General features: G+C 46.3%; 1 protein-coding gene across 1 annotated transcript in view; it reads right to left on the minus strand.

Annotated features, from left to right (window-relative positions):
* Positions 1 to 19,618, minus strand: part of STOML3 (stomatin like 3) — a 52,890-nt gene that overhangs the window by 24,059 nt on the left and 9,213 nt on the right. The window contains exon 2 of the mRNA XM_068265032.1: positions 5,686 to 5,764. Coding sequence (XP_068121133.1) covers positions 5,686 to 5,758 — 73 coding nt within the window. The 5' untranslated portion in view covers positions 5,759 to 5,764. The remainder of the gene's footprint in view (positions 1 to 5,685; positions 5,765 to 19,618) is intronic.

A 19,618-nucleotide genomic window follows, 5' to 3' on the forward strand; every position in this document is an offset into this window, starting at 1 on the left:
GATATTCCAATTCGCGGAAAACAACTTATGGAATATAACAGCAGTTTATATCCCCGGTCCTCAGAACATAAAGGCGGATTACCTGAGCAGATATCAGATACACAACTCCGAATGGAGTCTCTGTCAGGAGGTATATCTGTGGATCTGCAACCAGTTCGAATTCCCACAGATCGATCTAATGGCGACAAGGAACAACTCGAAGTGCGTCAAATTCATCTCCAGGTACCCCTGCAGTCAAGCAGTGGCGACGGATGCGATAACGGCCCCGTGGAGATTCAGAATTGGCTATGTTTTTCCCCCAGTTGCAATGATTCCTCACTTGTTAATGCGATTACTGAGAGAGAGGGTGACACTAATTGCGATTCTGCCATTCTGGCCGAACAGGCCTTGGTTCTCCCTACTATGGGACTTGAAGTTACAGTCTCCTCTTCCTCTCCCCAACAAGCCGGACTTACTACAACAGGGAGCGATATATCATCCAGAGCCTCAGAGACTAAATCTTATGGCTTGGATATTGAGGGGAAGAGGTTTGAAGCACTAGGCTGTTCACCGGCAGTTATTCAGACACTGTTACAATCCAGGAGGCCGTCAACTAATGCAACCTACTCACGCATTTGGAATAAATTTCGGGAATTTGCTGAGACTGAACACTTTGACCCACTGAGACCCCAGCCTCATCAGGTAATGGTTTTTCTGCAGAAGGGTCTTGAAAAAGGATTGGCCTATTATACTATCAAGGGACACATCTCAGCCATCTCTGCCTTGACGGGTTCGCCATGGGGCAATCATCCCCTACTGAAGCAATTTATTAAAGGTGTATTAAAATTAAGACCGCCAAGGAAGAATCTATTTCCAAAGTGGGACCTTCCTCTAGTATTACAGGCATTATCAAAGAAACCGTTCTTTCCCATTCAAGATTGCTCCTTGTGGAACCTAACATTAACATCTGTGTTTCTAGTAGCAGTCGCATTGGCTCGTAGAGTGTCGGAAATACAAGCGCTAGGATGTGAAGAACCGTATTTGACGTTCTTTCCTGATCGTGTAGTAGTACTTCGCCCTATCCAGGGTTTTCTCCCAAAGGTGGCAACGGCATACCACTTAAATCAGGATTGGACCTTACCTGTACTCCTACAGGAGGGCTCAGAGACCACACATCCTTTGGACATTGCTGAGACTCTAAAGGCTTACTTGCAGGTCACCAGAGACTTTAGGAGTACGGAAAGACTTTGGGTGATCCCAACAGGATATAAGAGGGGGCAACCTGCCTCCACCAGAACAGTGGCAGCTTGGCTAGTAAAAGCAATTCAGACTGCTTATAAAGCAACAGGACTAAACCCACCACAACAGATAGTGGCACACTCCACTCGGAGTGTCTCAACATCTTGGGCAGCGATGAATAGGGTTCCAGCTGAAAAGATCTGCCAAGCTGCCAATTGGTCAAAAATCAATACCTTTATGAGACATTATAGGTTAGACGTAACTGCTCAGTCCTCAGCAGAGTTTGGAAAAGCAGTGCTGAATGTAACCTCTGTATAGATAATTAATTAAAGAATTGTGTGACAGCATATACTTCCCTCCCTTCATTTCCTAGTTATATCCCATTCGTGTGATGACATAGGCATTGGGAAAGCGGAAAATTGTTACTTACCTATCCGTAATTTTCCTTTCCCGATGCCTTATGTCATCACACAATGCCCTCCCTTCTTGTTGCCTTCGGTGATTCCGAGGTTGACGAGACTGGGGGGGCGGGGCTCACGATTTAATTTATGTATTCTACGTCCTATGGGGTAGAGTGGGCGGGACATCTACCCATTCGTGTGATGACATAAGGCATCGGGAAAGGAAAATTACGGATAGGTAAGTAACAATTTTCCGCTGTTCCATTCTCTCTGCTCGCTGCTTGGGGGTTAGAAAAGTTTGTCCCTCCTGAGAAGCCTGCGGGTCCTATCAATATCCGATCAGCGGGACTTGCAGGAGACAGGAGATGTTTCTATTGGCTCCCTGCTACTGTCAGTCATAGCTGTCTTTGCTTCTGCTTCAGAGTCAAGGCTCCCAGCACAGTCTCGCACAGACTGGCACTGTTTACGCCACATCAAAGCTGCCGGTATTTTTCCTGGGCTTTACCACATGTTCTAGTTTTTATGAATTGACATTTACTGACGTGTTGAGGTGTTTACCGCACATGTCGGTAATTTTCCTCACTGCTCGGTAATTTCAGCTTTCCATGCGGTAACAGCCTTTATGAATTGACATTTTCCTAAGGGCTTGGTAAAGTTAGCTGTTTTCTGCATTACTGAATGCGGTAATGCTTTATAAATCGAGGCCATTGTGGCCACAGTTCACACTTGGGTTACAGAATGCATTTCACTTTTTCTCCAAAGTTTTCTCCTACAGTGCTGCCCATAATTATTCATACCCCTGGCAAATTCTGACTTAAAGTTACTTTTATTCAACCAGCAAGTCATTTTTTTGACGGGAAAGGACATAGGTGTCTCCCAAAAGATAATAAGATGATGTACAAGAGGCATTATTGTGGGGGGAAAAACAAAAACATTTCTCAGCTTTTATTTACATTTGAGCAAAAAGTGTCCAGTCCAAAATTATTCATACCCTTCACAAACTGTCACAGTCTGTGGGAAGTTCCAAATAGTAAAGCATCCTAATTTCCCTGATTAATTGGATACAGCTGTTTTAATCAACTCAACAGGTGAAAAACAGCAGCTCTCTGCAGTTGGTTTGTGGACAGTCATGGCTAAAACAAAGGAGCTCAGTGAGGACCTGCGGCTGTGCATTGTGGCTGCTCACAAGTCAGGAAAGGGCTACAAGGCCATTTCTAAATGTTTTCAAGTTCCAGTTGGCTACAGTGCAAAGTAATATTAAAAAATACAAGATGTTTTATTATTATTATTATTATTATTATGTATTTATATAGCGCCGACATATTACGCAGCGCTGTACAATGTATATATATATATTGTCTTGTCACTAACTGTCCCTCAAAGGAGCTCACAATCCAATCCCTACCATTGCCACATGTCTATATTATGTAGTGTAAGTACTGTAGTCTAGGGCCAATTTTTAGGGGGAGACAATTAACTTATCTGTATGTTTTTGGAATGTGGGAGGAAACCAGAGTGCTCGGAGGAAACCCACGCAGACACAAACTCTTTGCAGATAGTGCCCTGGCTGGGATTCGAACCAGGGACCCAGCGCTGCAAGGCGAGAGAGCTAACCACTACGCCACCGTGCTGCCCTGTGAACAATTTCAGAGGATGTGGTCGGAAGCCAAAAGTGACACTTGTGCTGGCCATGAGGATAGTGAGAGAAGTGAAAAACAATCCAAGGATCACCACCAAGGCCATCCTGGTGAATCTGGGCCCTGCTGGTAGTAATGTCTCAAGGCAGACAATCCAGCGAACACTGCACATTGCTGGGTTCCACGGATGCAGACCAAGGAGGATGCCACATCTCCAGATAAGGCACACCAAAGCTTGCTTGACCTTTTTTAAATGCTCATCTGGACAAAGAAGAAGACTTCTGGTCTTCTGTGTTATGGTCAGATGAAACAAAAATTGAATTGTTTGGTCACAATCCTTCATTTGGCGTGAAAAAGGAGAAGCCTTCAACCCAAAGAACACTATCCCCACTGTCAAACATGGTGGTGGGAACCTAATGCTTTGGGGGTGTTTTTCAGCCAATAGACCAGGAACCTAATCACAGTAAACGGCACCATGAAAAAAAGAGCAATACATGAGGATTCTTAATGACAGCGTCAGTCAGTCTGCAGAGAAACTTGGCCTTGGGCACCAGTGGACATTTCAGCATGACAATGACCCAAAACACTGCAAAAGTGGTGAAGAAATGGTTAGCAGACAACAACTTTAACGTTTTGGAGATTCCCAGCCAGAGTCCGGACTTGAATGCAATTGAGAATCTGTGGAGCAGGGCCGGCGCTTCCATAGAGGCAAAGGGGGCAATTGCCCCAGGGCCTCCAACCTCTGCTGGGCCCCCCAGGTGGTCTTTCTGATTGTTCCAATATGCCTGCATGTTCAGCTCAGCTGCAGTGCCAGTTAGGCCCACACTGGCCAGGGGGGAAGGGGGCAATCTCCCCCCAGGTTGCCTTTCATTCATTGATTTAAGGCCGGGTGGTCTGGTGCCTGGTGTACTCAGGTTTGTTGTTGTAAGGCAATGTGAAACACTAGGCTAGCTGATAAAAGTGCAATTAGAGGGCAGGCAAGCTGGCAAATATACACAGCATGATGCAGAGCTTGCCTGGAGGGTCCGTGAGCAAAAATCTGTCTGGTCTCTTCCCAATGTTATAATGACTGCATGTGCTGATAAGGTGTTATACAAGTTGAAAAGTTTTTGACAGTCCCTAGACTCTTGGAGAGCTGCTTTCTGACTTGTGTGAGAAGTCCTCCCTCATTCACCTTTGTTTCCCCCCTTCCCCTAGTGCTGGCTGTGTGTGTCTTCTTGTCATACAGGAAAGCTATATAAAGGTGCAATCCTGGTGATTTTATTTAAATGTCTGAATAGTTGACTGAATAGCTTGTTGGAACATGGCATACGTAGCTTTGTGCGACATTCTTGGGCGACCCTCTTAATTTCTTTACTGATTGATTCTGCTGGTATGTCTCTGTTTTGGTCCAAGGGGGGTGTCCACCAACAAATCTCTGCAGAGGGGCCTGATGTAGTTACACCACTACCCAGCTGCCTTGTAATAACTCACCTATCCCTGCAGCAGCTCCATCCCGTGCTCCCTCTTCAGCCACGCTGCCTGCCTCTATGACCCTGTGCATGTTATTTACACGTAATATGTGCCGGATGGAGGAGACACAGGCAGCAGGGCTGAAGGCAAAGCACAGGATGGAGCAGCTGATACAGGTGAAGTTATTACAAGGCAGCTGAGCTACACAATGTGCGGGGGCCATGGGAGAAGTCTATGCAAGACCACAAGGGGCAGCAGTCGGTTTGGGGGCTGACTTCGCTGAGGGGGATGTAGGGGGGTGCCAAGTTACTTTTGCCCCAGGGCCCCCGTGTGGCTTAAACCGGCCCTGCTGTGGAGGGAGCTAAAGTTCAGGGTGATGGCAAGAAGACCCTCCAACCTGAAAGATTTGGAGCTCAGCTAAAGATGAATGGGCAAAAATACCTGTGGGGACATGCAAAGAGCTGGTCTGCAATTATAGGAAGCGTTTGATTGCTCTAATAGCCAATAAAGGCTTTTATTATCTATTGATTATTGAGAAGGGTATGAATAATTTTGGACTAGGCACTTTTTGCTCAAATGTAAATAAAAGCTGAGAAATGAATGCTTCTCGCACATCGTCTTAGTATCTTTTGGGAGACACCTATGTCATTTCCCGTAAAAAAAAAAATTACTTGCTAGTTGAATAAAAGTAACTTTAAGTCAAAATTTGCCAGGGGTATGAATAATTATGGGCAGCACTGTAGGTGGTATTTTCACACCTTATTAATAAAATGCCTTTGAAGCCATCAGCAATTAAACTAAATCATTTTGGCAGTAATTTTTCACCTACTTTTTTGTACTTTTTTCAATTGCAGAATGCTGAAAAGTTACTTTAAACAGATGAAAAATGATCTCTTAGGAGAAAACTCAGGAGAAAAGGTGAATTGAATAAGGGGGTACATGTGATGTCATTTAACACAAATCTCTCCATTACTCACCAGTTAGCTCATCTTTGTGTACTCTCTTTTCTGAGCGGCGATGAGGATCCATGTTCAGGGAGTTCGGATCCATAGTTTACTGTTTGGAAGAATAGGGCATTACTTATTGTTTATGATTATAATATACTTCCTATGTATTCAGTATACCATATAAACATTTGGAGAAGCACTGTGTTCCCTGGGCATGCCTGTACAAGGTATGCCTCACTGTGAGCTAGACATAGTTTACAGCTGTTCCAATTTTGGAGGCATGGTTTCTATTTTAGGACCAAATCCTATTTTCCTCCCAGTTTGTCCCTCCTATAAGCAGGGTTGCTCGCCAGAGATCGCAAATTCGAATTTACCCGTGATCTTTATCGTGAATCTCTAGATTTTCATGATTGCAGAATTCGAATTCGAAGAGCGATACTGCTCCCGAATTCGAATTTGAATGTACCCGAATAGTCACTCTCGAATTCGGCCGTGATCACGGGTGTTAACGCGTGATCACGAATTCAGCTTCGGTATCCAGGGGATGACGTCATTGGGCCAATCAGAAGGCTCCCAGCCGAGGCCCTAGCAACCAATCAGAGGAGGGGAGCTTGGCCCTCCCCTCCTCTATATAAGGCGGCGGCCATCTTAGGGAGCGCGTCCTTGCTTGTGACTCTGCGGTACTGAGAGCATCTCCGGTGCTGCTGTGTGTCTTAGCAAGTGCTTTTCACCTTGTAAACACAGCGTTTTACCTCCTGAACACATTCTCTACACATATTGGGCTTGATTCACAAAGCGGTGCTAACTGTTTAGCACGGGTGTGCTAAACAGTTAGCACGTGAAGTGCCGTTCGCGGACTTTTGCGCGCGCAAAGTGCCGCGATTTGCGCGACAGCGGACTTTTGCACGCGCAATAGCACAGAAACTCACTGCCCCCCCGGCAGCCAGTCCTCAGTGGCCTCATCTGCTCCCTCCACAGTCGCCTCCTCATCCTCCCGTGCAGGCAAATGCCGCCAGACTCTGCTTAGCGAGTTCTTTCCTGGTGTGACCAAGGTTCTGCCTCCCACCAACAGGCGCATCCGCTGAACAGGTTGTTTGCCTGGGCCATGTGCTCCCAGCTCCTGCCATACTCCTTTGTGCAGGAGAGGAGTGACATGAGACCGCTTCTACAGTACGGGATCCCGGAGTGGCAAATCCCAAGCCGCCACTATTTCTCCCGCACGGCGATCCCAGCACTGCACCGCTTTGCTATGGCGAACGTGGGCCGCTCGCTCGATCACGCCGTGAGTGAGCGGATCCACGTCACCATGGATACATGGAGCAGCCATTTTGGGACAGACCGCTACCTGTCCTTCACGGCCCACTGGGTCAGCCTGGTGGAATGCGCCAGCGAGAAAGCAGCACGTCCATCCTCGGGCGCATCAGTGGCACCAATCGTCCACTATGTGGTGCCACCACGGGGTCAGGGGAGAAGCAGCAGCTCCCGCCGCCAAGCAACCCCGCCTAAACAGCAGCGTGAAGGCTCACCATTGCCAAGCACTGCTGAAGATGAGAAGCCTGGGGAAGAACAGTCTCACGGCAGCCAACGTGCTCCGCTACCTGAGGGAGCAGGAGAAGACATGGCTGACCCCCAGAGGCCTCAGAGTCGGATTGGTGGTGTTCGACAATGCGGCCAACATGCTGTCTACCATCACCAGGGGACACTTGACCAAGGTCCCCTGCTTGACCCACGTCCTGAACCTGGTGGTGCAGAAGTTCATGTGCACCTACCAGGGGATGGACAATCTGTTGGAAGCGGCTCTGAAAATTGTTCGCAGTTTCCGGCGCTCAGCCGCTGCCGCAGTAAACCTGGCCGACATGCAGCAGCTTGAGGGCCTGCCACGACACCGCCTTGTCATCGATGTGCCAACTCGCTGGAATTCCACCCTGGCGATGTTGGAGCGGCTGGTTGAGCAGAGGAGGGCTGTCAACTGCCACATCGTTGAGGGCACTCTCGCCAACACCACCAAACTCCAGCTCCTCTCCAGCGCACAGTGGGGGCAGATGCAGCAGGTCTGCTTGATGTTGGCTCCCTTCCTGCAGGGAACCAACCTGGTGAGTGAGGAACGGGCATCCCTCTGCCAATGGGTGCCCTTTGTTTGTCTGCTGGACAGGGCACTTTGTTATTTGATAGATGTGGGAGAGGAGGCTCTGATCCAGCTGGAACAGCAGCCACCTGAGCAGTCCACTTCTGCGCAGGAATTTGAGTTGTTGGAGGAGGAGGAGAAGGAGGAGTTGGAGGTGCTGGGCGTTGCTGTTGAGGGGGGACAGCGGAGCACAGCAGCAGTGGTGTGAGGGTGGAGAGAGGAGGAAGCGGCTCAGGGGCCAGAGGAGGAGGACAGCAAACTTGTGGCCACTGATCCTGATGTCTCTGCTGGACGATCCACCCTGCTCCCCATGGCAAGGCACATGCTGCGGTGCCTGCGTACAGACCACATAGTTAAGCAGAAGCAAGCCCGGGAAGATGCCTGCATCAGCATGATCCTGGACCCACGGCTGAAGGGGAAGGTGGCTCAGTTCCTGATTGCTTGCTGGAGACCGTGAGCAAAGAACAAGGAAGTTGCAGGAGATCCTTGTTCGGCGACTGGAGGAAGCCTTCCCCCAGCCTTCCACCCCCTCTGTCCCTGTCCGGCCAGCACAGCATCCAGTGCCTGCAGCCAGCAGCAGCATCAGGCACCCAGGAGACCTGCTGTCATTGACAAAGTCACTCTACATGACGGTAGAGTAGCCGAGAGAGGAGGTGCGTGCAGCAGCATCCTCCTCTCAAAGTCACAGCCAGCGCCTGACCCGGATGGTGGCCGACTACATGGGGTACTTCAGCGGGCTTGACACCGGCGGCGAGGAGCTTGTGGACCCCTTGGAGTACTGGGTCGAGCGCTTGCAGATCTGGAGTGAGCTAGCGCAGTACACCCTGGAAGTCCTGTCTTGCCCCCCTTCCAGCGTGCTGTCCGAGAGGTGCTTCAGTGCGGCCGGTGGTGTGGTCACGGAGAAGTGCTCTCATCTGTCCCCAGAGTCCGTGGACAGACTCACATTTTTGAAGATCAACCAGGCCTGGATTGAAGGCACATTCCAGGCACCTGTTGTCGGCAAGAGGAGGACATCAGGTGCCTGGGAATTATTTTTTCACAACTTAAACCTTCAGTCCCCTGCTAATTTGGCCTGTTTTTTCTGGAGGTGCTGTGGTACCACCGCTAGGTACCATGGCCCTTTAACCTCCTGCTGTCTGTGTTCCCACCGCCAGGGTCCTCAGAATTATGCGCTGCTGCCATACGCCCCTAGCTATTACGCCACTACAATAGCTACATTTTGTTGTAAAAAAAAACATTCTGAGGTGTCTGGGTTGAAAACTGTGCTGTTCCAGTTGTGTATTGGACACAATGTGGGCTTCATGACTACTGTCTGGAACCTCCTGCTGCTGGTGTTTATTTACAGCCATGGTACCAACGCTAGGTGCCATGGCCCATTACATTGCCTGCTGCCAAACGTCACTCCTCCTCCTCCTGCTGCTGCTGCTGCTGTATTTAACCTACTGCTGTCTGTGTTCCCACCGCCAGGGTCCACAGAATTATGCGCTGCTGCCATACGCCACTAGCTATTACGCCACTACAATAGCTACATTTTGTTGTAAAAAAAAAATCTGAGGTGTCTGGGTTGAAAACTGTGATGTCCCAGTTGTGTATTGGACACAATGTGGGCTTCACTACTGCTGTCCGGAACCTCCTGCTGTATGGTGTTTATTATTACAGCCGTGGTACCAACGCTAGGTGCCATGGCCTGTTACATTGCCTGCTGCCACACGTCACTCCTCCTGCTGTCTGTGTTCCTGCCGCCAGGGTCCACAGAATTATGCACTGCTGCCATGCGCCAGTAGCTATTACGCCACAAATTTAGCTATGCTGTTGAAGAATTTTTTTTACAACAGTTAAGTTCTGTAAGGGAAAAAACATTAAATTCGGTACAAGAGGAAAAATATGAACACAAAAAAAAAGGAGGAGGAGGAGAAGAAGAAGAAGAACCAGGTAAAGAAAAAGAAGAAGAACCAGGTGAAGAAGAAGAACCAGGTGGTGGTGGTGAAGAAGAAGAAGAACCAGGTGGTGAAGAAGAAGAAGACAAACCAGGTGAAGAAGAACCAGATGATGATGAATAAGAAGAAGAAGAACCAGGTGAAGAAGAACCAGATAATGAAGAAGAAGAACCAGATGATGATGAAGAAGAAGAAGAAGACGAAGAAGAACCAGGTGAAGAAGAAGATGAAGAACCAGGTGAAGAAGAATATGAAAAACTAAGGTGAAGACGGTGAAGAAGAATAAACAAGAAATGCAGAAAAAAAGTTTTCCATCAAATTTTTTTTTTAAATTACACCTATTTAATTGTGATTTCCCTTTAAGGCCATCCCAATTCGTGATCACGAATTCTATGGTCGTGATCACGGCCGAATCCGAATCTGACCCGGACCCGAATTTGAATGTACTCGAATCGAATTTGGGTACATTCGAGCATGCCTGCCTATAAGGCTAATGTACTGAGCATAAGCAAATGCAGGGGGGAAGGGAATTACAGCTGCCCAGAATCCCCCATCAGACCGGGGCTGGTGCAGTGTCTGTGGACAGGCACAAGTTGAGACACCAGAATAACTGCAGATATCCTGCAGCTCACAGCACTGCCCCCTTTCTTTCCCTTCTACAGTTGACTTTGGATGGAGCAGCAGCGTGTGTACAGAGCACGGAGCAGGAGCATGTGTACAGAGCATGGAGCAGCAGCGTGTGTACAGAGCACGGAGCAGCAGCATGTGTACAGAGCATGGAGCAGCAGCGTGTGTACAGAGCATGCAGCAGCTTTGGGGAACTTAACAGAGTCAGGAATGAGCACAGCCCTTTGTCCTGCTGTGTAAATGCTTTACGTTCCCCTTCATTACTTTATTCTCAGCCAGTGAGTTATGAAGAAAAAGTATTGATGTTAGAGTAGAGGAACAGTGTCATGCAAGTTATGAAACAATGCCTTCTGCTTCTGAATTTTTTGTGGTATGACTAGGGGTGTGGTGGGGGCGTGGCTAGAGGTGTGGCAGGGGTGTGTCTTAAAGGTCCCTTCGTCTCATCAGCGCTCGTATCCCCCCTATTTTCTACAAGAAGCCCAGGGAGGAGAGGAGTTTGACAATGGAGGCGGTGTAAAGTGAGAACCGCAAGGGGCCAAGAACAGAGCTTGGGGGACCCCAACCAAGAGGGGGGTGTAGGTTGAGGAGGAGCCATTGAAGGAGGTCTTATAGGGATGATTTGAGAGGTAAGAAGGGAACCAGGCTAGAGCTAGGTCTTGGGTGCCTGCAGATTGCAGGGATTGGAGGAGCAGGGGTGTTCAACTGTGTTGAATGCTGTTGAGAGGTAAGGAGGGGAGGATGGAATATTTTCCTTCGGCCTTAGCAAGTGCGAGGTCAATGATAATAACCTTGGTAAGACCAGTCCTGGTGGAGTGGGATGATTGAAGTCCGGATTGTAGGGAGTCAAACAAGGAGTTGGAGCCAAGGTTTTGGGTCATGTATTGGTGGACTAGGTGCTCCAGGAGTATTGAAGCAAAAGGGAGGAGGGAGATAGGGCGGTAGCTGTATGGGAGTGAGGAATCAATTGAGGATTTTTTTAAGAAGGGGGAAGTACGGTGGCCTGATTGAAGTCAAAAGGGAAGGTGCCAGAGGAAAGGGAGAGGTTAAACTGAGAGAAATCAGAAAACAAAACAGCAGCAGAGTTTTATAGGCCAGTAGGTGTCTTGCGAGTAAAATGCAACTTTTATTTTATTATTATTTAAATAGACAGTTTTTTTCCAATGTCGACATACCGACATAAATAGTTTTATAATAAAAGTTGTTTTACTCATGCTCGGAAATTTGCAGTAAACCTACTGGGCTATAAAACTCTACTGCTGTTTTGAGTTCTGATTGTACTGTACTGTATATGGTATAACAAAGGGTATAGGACAGTGTATAGTGTATAAGGAAGGGCGTAGGGCAGTGTGGTCAATAAAAGCAGGGTGTATAACAGTATATTTCAGGCATAAAGCATACAGTACTGTAGAGCTGTGTTCCCCAATCCTGTCCTCAAGGCCCACCAGTGCATGTTTTGTTGAAATCCAGAGTGGTAGTTAATCAGCTCTGCTGAGGCACTAATTGCCCCACCTGTGCATGTTTGTGGATTTCTGCAAAACATGTACTGTTGGTGGGCCTTGAGGACAGGGTTGGGGAACTCTGCTGTAGAGGATATAGGGCAGTGCATACAATGTAATGGGAATGTAATGTAATGGGAATGCAATGTAATGGAGGATATAGGTCACGGTATAGCAAAATATCAGCAGTCTTTACCAATACTTTATCAGAGTATGTCCTAACCTACTCTCACATGGAACCTTCCCTCTACTGATTTCTAACCCTAACCCACCTGGTGGTGCCTAACCCTAGCGCCCCCTAGTAGTGCCTAACCCTAACCCCCCGTGGTGGTCACCTCGCTTACCTATCTCTGAACCCTCCTGGTCGTGCCTAAACTTAACTCCCCCCATGGTGGTGCCTAACCCAAACCTCCCTGGCACCTAACCTCAACCCCACTGGTGGTGCCTAACTTTAATCTCCCCTTGTGTTGCCTAACCCTACACCCCCCCCCTTTTCCCGATTCTGCCTAACCTTACCTCCCCCATAGAGGTGCCTAATCTTAACCCCCCCCCCCCCCCATGATGGTGACTAATCCCTTAACCTCCCTGGCACCTAACTTTAACCCCCCCCAGTGGTGCCAAACCCTACTCCCCATCTCAGTAGTGCCTAACCTTATTCCCCCCATAGTATTGCCTTACCTTAACCCCACCAATGGTGGTGCCTAACCTAACACACACCGTGCCTAACACTAAACCCACCTGGTGGTGGCTTACCTTAACCCCTCATGGGGGTGCCAACTTACACTCCCCATGGCGCTTAACCTTAACCCCGTGGTGGTGTCTAAGCTTAACCCCACTAGTAGTGACTAAGCCTAAGCCCCTTAACCCCCTGGTGGTGCCTAACCTTTCACAATCTTCCCTCTGATTCAAAGATGGTCATATAGCCAAAAGGTGCAATTATTACTATTTTAAAATGATTTAAAAGTAAAAAAAAAAAATGAATATCACAGTTTTACCATATATGTGTTACAGGCCTATGACCAAACGTGTTTGAATAAGGAACAGCTAAAGATCTTGCCGTTTCCCTGCAGTATGCGTTTTACACATCCACAGAACTGCCTTTTTCCCCTGGAATACCTAACTGTTTTCATCAATATGACTTTATTAAGGGTCTGACCGGAGGATGCGCGGAGTGTACAGCATTATCAATAATAATAACTGGCTACCAATTAACCAGAGGATTCAGTTCAAACTCTTAACCCTCACCTACAAAGCTCCCCACAATCTCTCCACCCTGTACATCTCTTCACTAGTTTCCAGATACCAACCCAACCGCAATCTAAGATCTGCACATGAGCTTCTTTTGTCCTCCTCTAGAATCACCTCCTCACATTCACGTGTACAAGACTTCTCACGTGCCTCACCCCTCCTCTGGAATCAGGGCCGGATTTGTACTTTTTACCGCCCAAGGCCCATTACCTCCAGCCGCCCCATGACAACAACGTGGTTAGGATAGGGTTATCGGACACAGAAAAGGGGGGAGGTTAGAAATACTAATAGATCAGGTTATTAGGTTTAGGTACTTACAAAAAAAAACTAGGGCTTTTGGCAATTTAGGTTGAGGCTAGGAATTTAAAAATAGCATTATGGGAAAAGGGTTAAAATTAAGTATCAGGTTAGAGTGAAGCTGGTCATACGACTATAGATTTCTACCCAATGTTCCAAAGCTAGTTCAGAAGGAACTGATTCCTACCATACACAGCACATTCATTTTTTAATAGATTCCAGCAGGGAATCTATTGAAGAATCTATTGAAAACTGATCGAGCCCCAATGCTGCACTATTTGATATAATGCTATGGCCTATCAATCATCTGCCACTCCTGCTCCACCCCCAATTGACCCAGGCGTCCTGTTTGATCGATACTTTAGATGAATTTTTGGTCAAAATCAATGAAATATAAAGGAATTGATTTCCATTTGATTTGATCAGAGTGAACGAATCAGCAGGGAATCACATTAGAAATGTAATGTGTGTGTATGGGGACCTTTGCTGATCACAATACTAAGGTGATTAAAGGGGCACTACAGCGAAAAACTGTAAAATTTAAAATATGTGCAAACATATACAAATAAGAAGTACATTTTTTCCAGAGTAAAATGAGCCATCAATTACTTTTCTCCTATAATGCTGTCACTTACATAGGCAGTAGAAATCTGGCAGAAGTGACAGGTTTTGGACTAGTCCATCTCTTCATAGGGGATTCTCAGTAAGACTTTTATTCTTTATAAAGATATTCCCTAAAAATGATTTAAACAATGATGCTGGCCAGCCTCCCTGCTCCCCCTACACAGTTTTTTGGCAGTTGGTCAGAGCAACTGCCATTCACTAAGTGCTTTTGAAAATAAACATATCCCTGAGAAAACCCTATAAAAAGATGGACTAGTCCAAAACCTGTCACTTCTGTCAGATTTCTACTACCTACTGTAAGTCACAGCAACATAGGAGAAACGTAATTGATGGCTCATTTTACTCTGGAAAAAATGCACTTCTTCTTTGTATATGTTTGCACATATTTTAAATTTTACAGTTTTTCGCTGTAGTGCCCCTTTAAAGGGCCACTATCGCGGAAAAAAGTAGGCAGTTACAATCTGACAGGTTTTAGGCCAGTCCATCTCCTCATGGATGATTCTCAGGGTTTTCTTTGTTTTCAACAGGATTTCCTGAACAGCAGTTTAACTGCCAAAATAGTAAGATACCAGACAGCCTCCCTTCTTACACTTGCACACTATTTTGTCAGTTAGACTTTGCAACTGCTGTTCAGGAAATGCTGTTGAAAACATAGAAAACTCTGAGAATCCCCCATGAGGAGATGGACTGGCCCAAAACCTGTCGGTTCAGTCAGATATTAACTGCCTACTTTTTTCATGATAGTGGTCCTTTAAAGTGCTGCAGAAGATGTTAGCACTATATAAATACATAATAATAATAATAATAATAATAATAATAATAATAATAATGTAGGACATTAGACTATGACTATGGTAGGATTAGATTGTGAGCTCCTCTGAGGACAGTCAGTGACATGACTATGTACTCTGTAATGGGCTGCAGAAGATGTCAGTGCTATATAAACACATAATAATATGGTAGGACATTAGACTATGACTATGGTAGGAGTAGACTGTGAGCTCCTCTGAGGACAGTCAGTGACATGACTATGTACTCTGTAATGTGCTGCAGAAGATGTCAGTGCTATATAAATACATAATAATAATATGGTAGGACAGTACACTATGACAATGGTAGGATTAGATTGTGAGCTCCTCTGAGGACAGTCAGTGACATGACTATGTACTCTGTAAAGTGCTGCAGAAGATGTCAGTGCTATGTAAATACATCATAATAATAATATATTGGTAGGACATTAGACTATGGCCTCAATTCACTAAGCTTATCTCCTGTCTTTAATAACTCTTCTAGAGTTGTTACCATGGTGATAAGGCATGTAGTATTCAGGAAACATTTTACCTCAGGCAAACCTAAAGTTAACTCTTCTGTCTTTAAGTTAACTCTTTAATCCTTGAAATAACTACAGAGTTAAAGACAGGCTGTTCATTAACTGCTTGTGAAAATAACTACAGAGGAGGTAACTTAACTACAGAGGAGGTAAATTAACTACAGAAGAGGTAACGTAAGGAATGAAGAGATAAGATAACTCTCTTACTAGTGGAGGTAAGTTTTCTCTTGCCTTATTATCTCCAGCATGATCTTAGTGAATTGAGGCCTATGACTATGGTAGGATTAGATTGTGAGCTCCTCTGAGGACAGTCAGTGACATGACTATGTACTCTGTAATGTGCTGCAGAAGATGTCAGTGCTATATAAATACATAATAATAATATGGTAGGACAGTACACTATGACAATGGTAGGATTAGATTGTGAGCTCCTCTGAGGACAGTCAGTGACATGACTATGTACTCTGTAAAGTGCTGCAGAAGATGTCAGTGCTATATAAATACATCATAATAATAATATATTGGTAGGACATTAGACTATGACTATGGTAGGATTCGATTGTGAGCTCCTCTGAGGACAGTCAGTGACATGACTATGTACTCTGTAAAGTGCTGCAGAAGATGTCAGTGCTATATAAATACATAATAATAATAATCATATTATAGGACATTAGACTATGACTATGGTAGAATTAGATGGATGTCACTTCCCGCCTGCTGCGTGACGTCACTCACGTGCCGCTCTGTTGTCCCTCTCCCCCCCAGCATGACAACAGAATGCCTTGTCAGTTACACAGCTGAGACACTCTGTACAGTCAAGTCCAGCATTTTCACCCAAGGGAATTGGGTCTCGATCCCAGACAGGTGACATCAGTCACAGGTGTGTACGCACATTAACAACCACCCATAAGTACTAAGAGCAGTGCAAACTAATTAGGCAGGTTTAGATAAAAAACAATAATTTTCAGTCAACTTTAAAAAGTGCTTTTATCCATATAAAGTAGCTGTAGGGAGAAAGTGCTGGTGCTCAAACATAGATACAATTAGGTTGATTCATGAAATGTTAATGCGCTAAGCCGAATGGGTTAAACCGGTGAGCGCACACTATCAGCGTAGCGAGCGCTCTTGGCTGCACGTGCTTCTTTGAAGTACAGTGCGATGGTATGTAGCACCACCGTCATACTTTGCTAGTGCGGCCGCTGCTACATTAAATGTAGTAAAGTATCATGGTCATGCTACATACCATCGCACTGTACTTCAAAGGAGCACGCATAGCCAAGAGCGCTCGCTACGCTGATCACCGGTTTAACCTATGCGGCTTAGCACATTAACATGTCATGAATCAACCTCCAATATCCTTTAAAAAACAGAGTGAACCAGTGATTTCAGAAGACTAAAAGTGCAATAAGAAAAGGAACAAGTGTGAATAGCTGTGCTAGGGCAATGGAAAGACAAATTACTGTGGGGGGAGGAGAAGGGAAACAATTCTACCTGATGAAAATGATGAAAGGAATGACTGGGAAGCATGGAGAGAAGAGATGTAAGCCAGGCTACAGGAGGACAGAGGAGAGCACCAGGCAGCCCTGTTTTAGTAGCTTCTGGAGTCACAGGCTCCCGGGAAGGAAGAAGGGGGGGAGAGATAGGGGGATCCCAGCTGGTCACTCATTCCACGGGGATCAGGCAGGCACAGCGTGATTCTAGTCTGCAAAATGCTTGCTGTTCTGCAGACACTTCAACCCTTCTACCCCTTCCCTTCACTTTTACAGCACTGCCACCACCACGCACAGATACCTGTATGCATTGCTGTGCTAAGGGCTCTTTCACATTAGGGCAGATTTTCTGCGTTTCAACGCAAAGGGTAAAGTTTGCGTTACCCAAGGTGAAATGAAAGTCCATAGACTTTCATTTTAGCTTTCACATATAACGCAGCCTTTTTGTGCGTTGCGTTACACTGCACCCAGGCGCAGTTTTTTGGCTAACGCTAGCTTTATGCGTTACAATGTTAGTCAATGTAAAACGCACACTATGCGCGTTTTTAATCCGTTAACGCAGGCAATCAGTCCCAGAATGCAACAGAGGAACAATGTAGAAAGTTGACAACTAAAAGAAAAAAAAATTACCTGCGTTTTTCTATGTGCAGTAACGGATTGAAAACGGATTAAAAACGCACACTCACTGCAGTGCAACGCATATCAAAACGCAGTAAAAGGCATACAACAAAACGTATGCTTTGAGCGTTCTCCAACGCAAGCTCTGATGTGAAAGAGCCCTACGAGTAGCCGCCCGTCTTCTTGATCTGAATCTCGCGCTTGGCTTCTCTGCTCAGCCCCTCCTCCCTAGTGTCAGAGCAGAGAGGAAAGGAGGGGAGGGGCGCTTTCCACCGTGCACTGCAGAATGCAGATCCTAGGAGAGACTGGGGACAGCGCGGCTGCCTGGTGCACAATGTGCGGCAACCGCCCCAGCTTTTCTATCGGCAGGTTTCCGCCCTAGGAACAGGCCTAGGTGGCCTGTGCGGAAATCCGGCCCTGTCTGGAATGCCCTTCCACAGCACATCCGCCACTCTCCCACCTTTAAAATCTTTAAGCTCTCCTTCAAAACCCACCTTTTCCGACAAGCATATTCTCTAGCTTAGGCCATGCACCCACTAAATTACCTAATTACGCACTGCCTGTACATATACTGTATACTTCCCCACCTCTTGTTTCCACCCCATTCCTTTAGATTGTAAGCTCGCAAGGGCAGGGCTCTCACCCTTGTGTGTCATGGAATGTTATTAATTTAATTGCATGCACTCTGTTAGACATTTATACATTTTATCATGTTAAACTTGCTATTGTAATCAGCAGTTCTGTATTTTGTACCAGTGTTCATATTTGATGTACATCATTGTCTGTATCATTATGTATCCCTTGTTTGGTTTCTTACATTGTACAGCGCCACGGAATATGTTGGCGCTTTATAAATAAATAATAATAATAAATAATAATTATAACATCAAGTAGTGTGCGTGTAAATACAGTTTTATAATCTAGTTTTGCCCAACAGCGATACGGACAGCTATTAAGTTTTGGTAGTGCTGTGTTTTACTGGAAGTCTGTTATAGGGTGCTGTGACTGTCTGCTACTGGGAGTCGGTTATAGGTTGCTGTCTGTTATTGGAAGTCTGGTATAGAGTGCTGTGTTTTACTGGAAGTCTGTTATAGGTTGCTGTTTGCTACTGGGAGTCTGTTATAGGTTGCTGTCTGTTGTTGGAAGTCTGGTATAGAGTGCTGTGTTTTACTGGAAGTCTGTTATAGGTTGCTGTTTGCTACTGGGAGTCTGTTATAGGTTGCTGTCTGTTGTTGGAAGTCTGGTATAGGTTGCTGTCTGTTGTTGGAAGTCTGGTATATGGTGCTGTGTTTTACTGGAAGTCTGGTATAGGTTGCTGTCTGTTATTGGAAGTCTGGTATAGAGTGCTGTGCCTGTGTTTTACTGGAAGTCTGGTATAGGGTGCTGTATTTTACTGGAAGTCTGTTATAGGGTGCTATCTGCTACTGGGAGTCTGTTATAGGTTGCTGTCTGTTGTTGGAAGTCTGGTATAGGGTGCTGTGTGTTACTGGAAATCTGTTTAAAATAGGGTGCTGTGTGTTACTGGAAATCTGGTATAGGGTGCTGTCTGCTACTGGGCTCTGTTGTAGGGTGCTGTCTGTTACTGGAAGTCTGGTATAGCGTGCTGTGCTTTACTGGAAGTCTGTTATAGGGTGCTGTCTGCTACTGAAGTCTGTCATAAGGTGCTGTCTGCCACTGCAAGTAGGCTATAGGCAGGGCAGTTTCAAACCAGCAGCCCCCCCCCCCCCCCCCGTACACTCGTGAACCCATACTACGTCCCCAGTATAGGTATTCAGGTATATGTGCCCCCAGTGTAGGTGGCCAGACATAGGTGCCCCCAGTATAGGTAGCCAGCTGTAGGTGTCCTCCAGTATAGGTAGCTAGCTAAAAGGTACTCTTAGCTAGGTTAAGTGCAGCCAGTATAGGTTAGCTAGGTATAGGTGCAATTAGTATAGGTTAGCTAGGTATAGGTCCCCCCCCCCCCATAGGTGATGGAGGGGCAGGGGGGAGCGCAGCCACCACACTGAGACTCACCCGCGTGGAGGGAAGCCCAACTTCTCCCTCCCTTCACCCCCCCCCCCCTGGCCCCCCTCTGTGCTTCCCCCCTCATATAGCCTATTGGCTATACTGCATGTTTTATATGGAACCAATAAAGATTCACCTTGGATGTGCCAGCTCTTTTTGATTGGTAC

Source organism: Hyperolius riggenbachi, chromosome 2 (assembly GCF_040937935.1).
Source record: "Hyperolius riggenbachi isolate aHypRig1 chromosome 2, aHypRig1.pri, whole genome shotgun sequence".
Lineage (NCBI taxonomy): Eukaryota > Metazoa > Chordata > Amphibia > Anura > Hyperoliidae > Hyperolius > Hyperolius riggenbachi.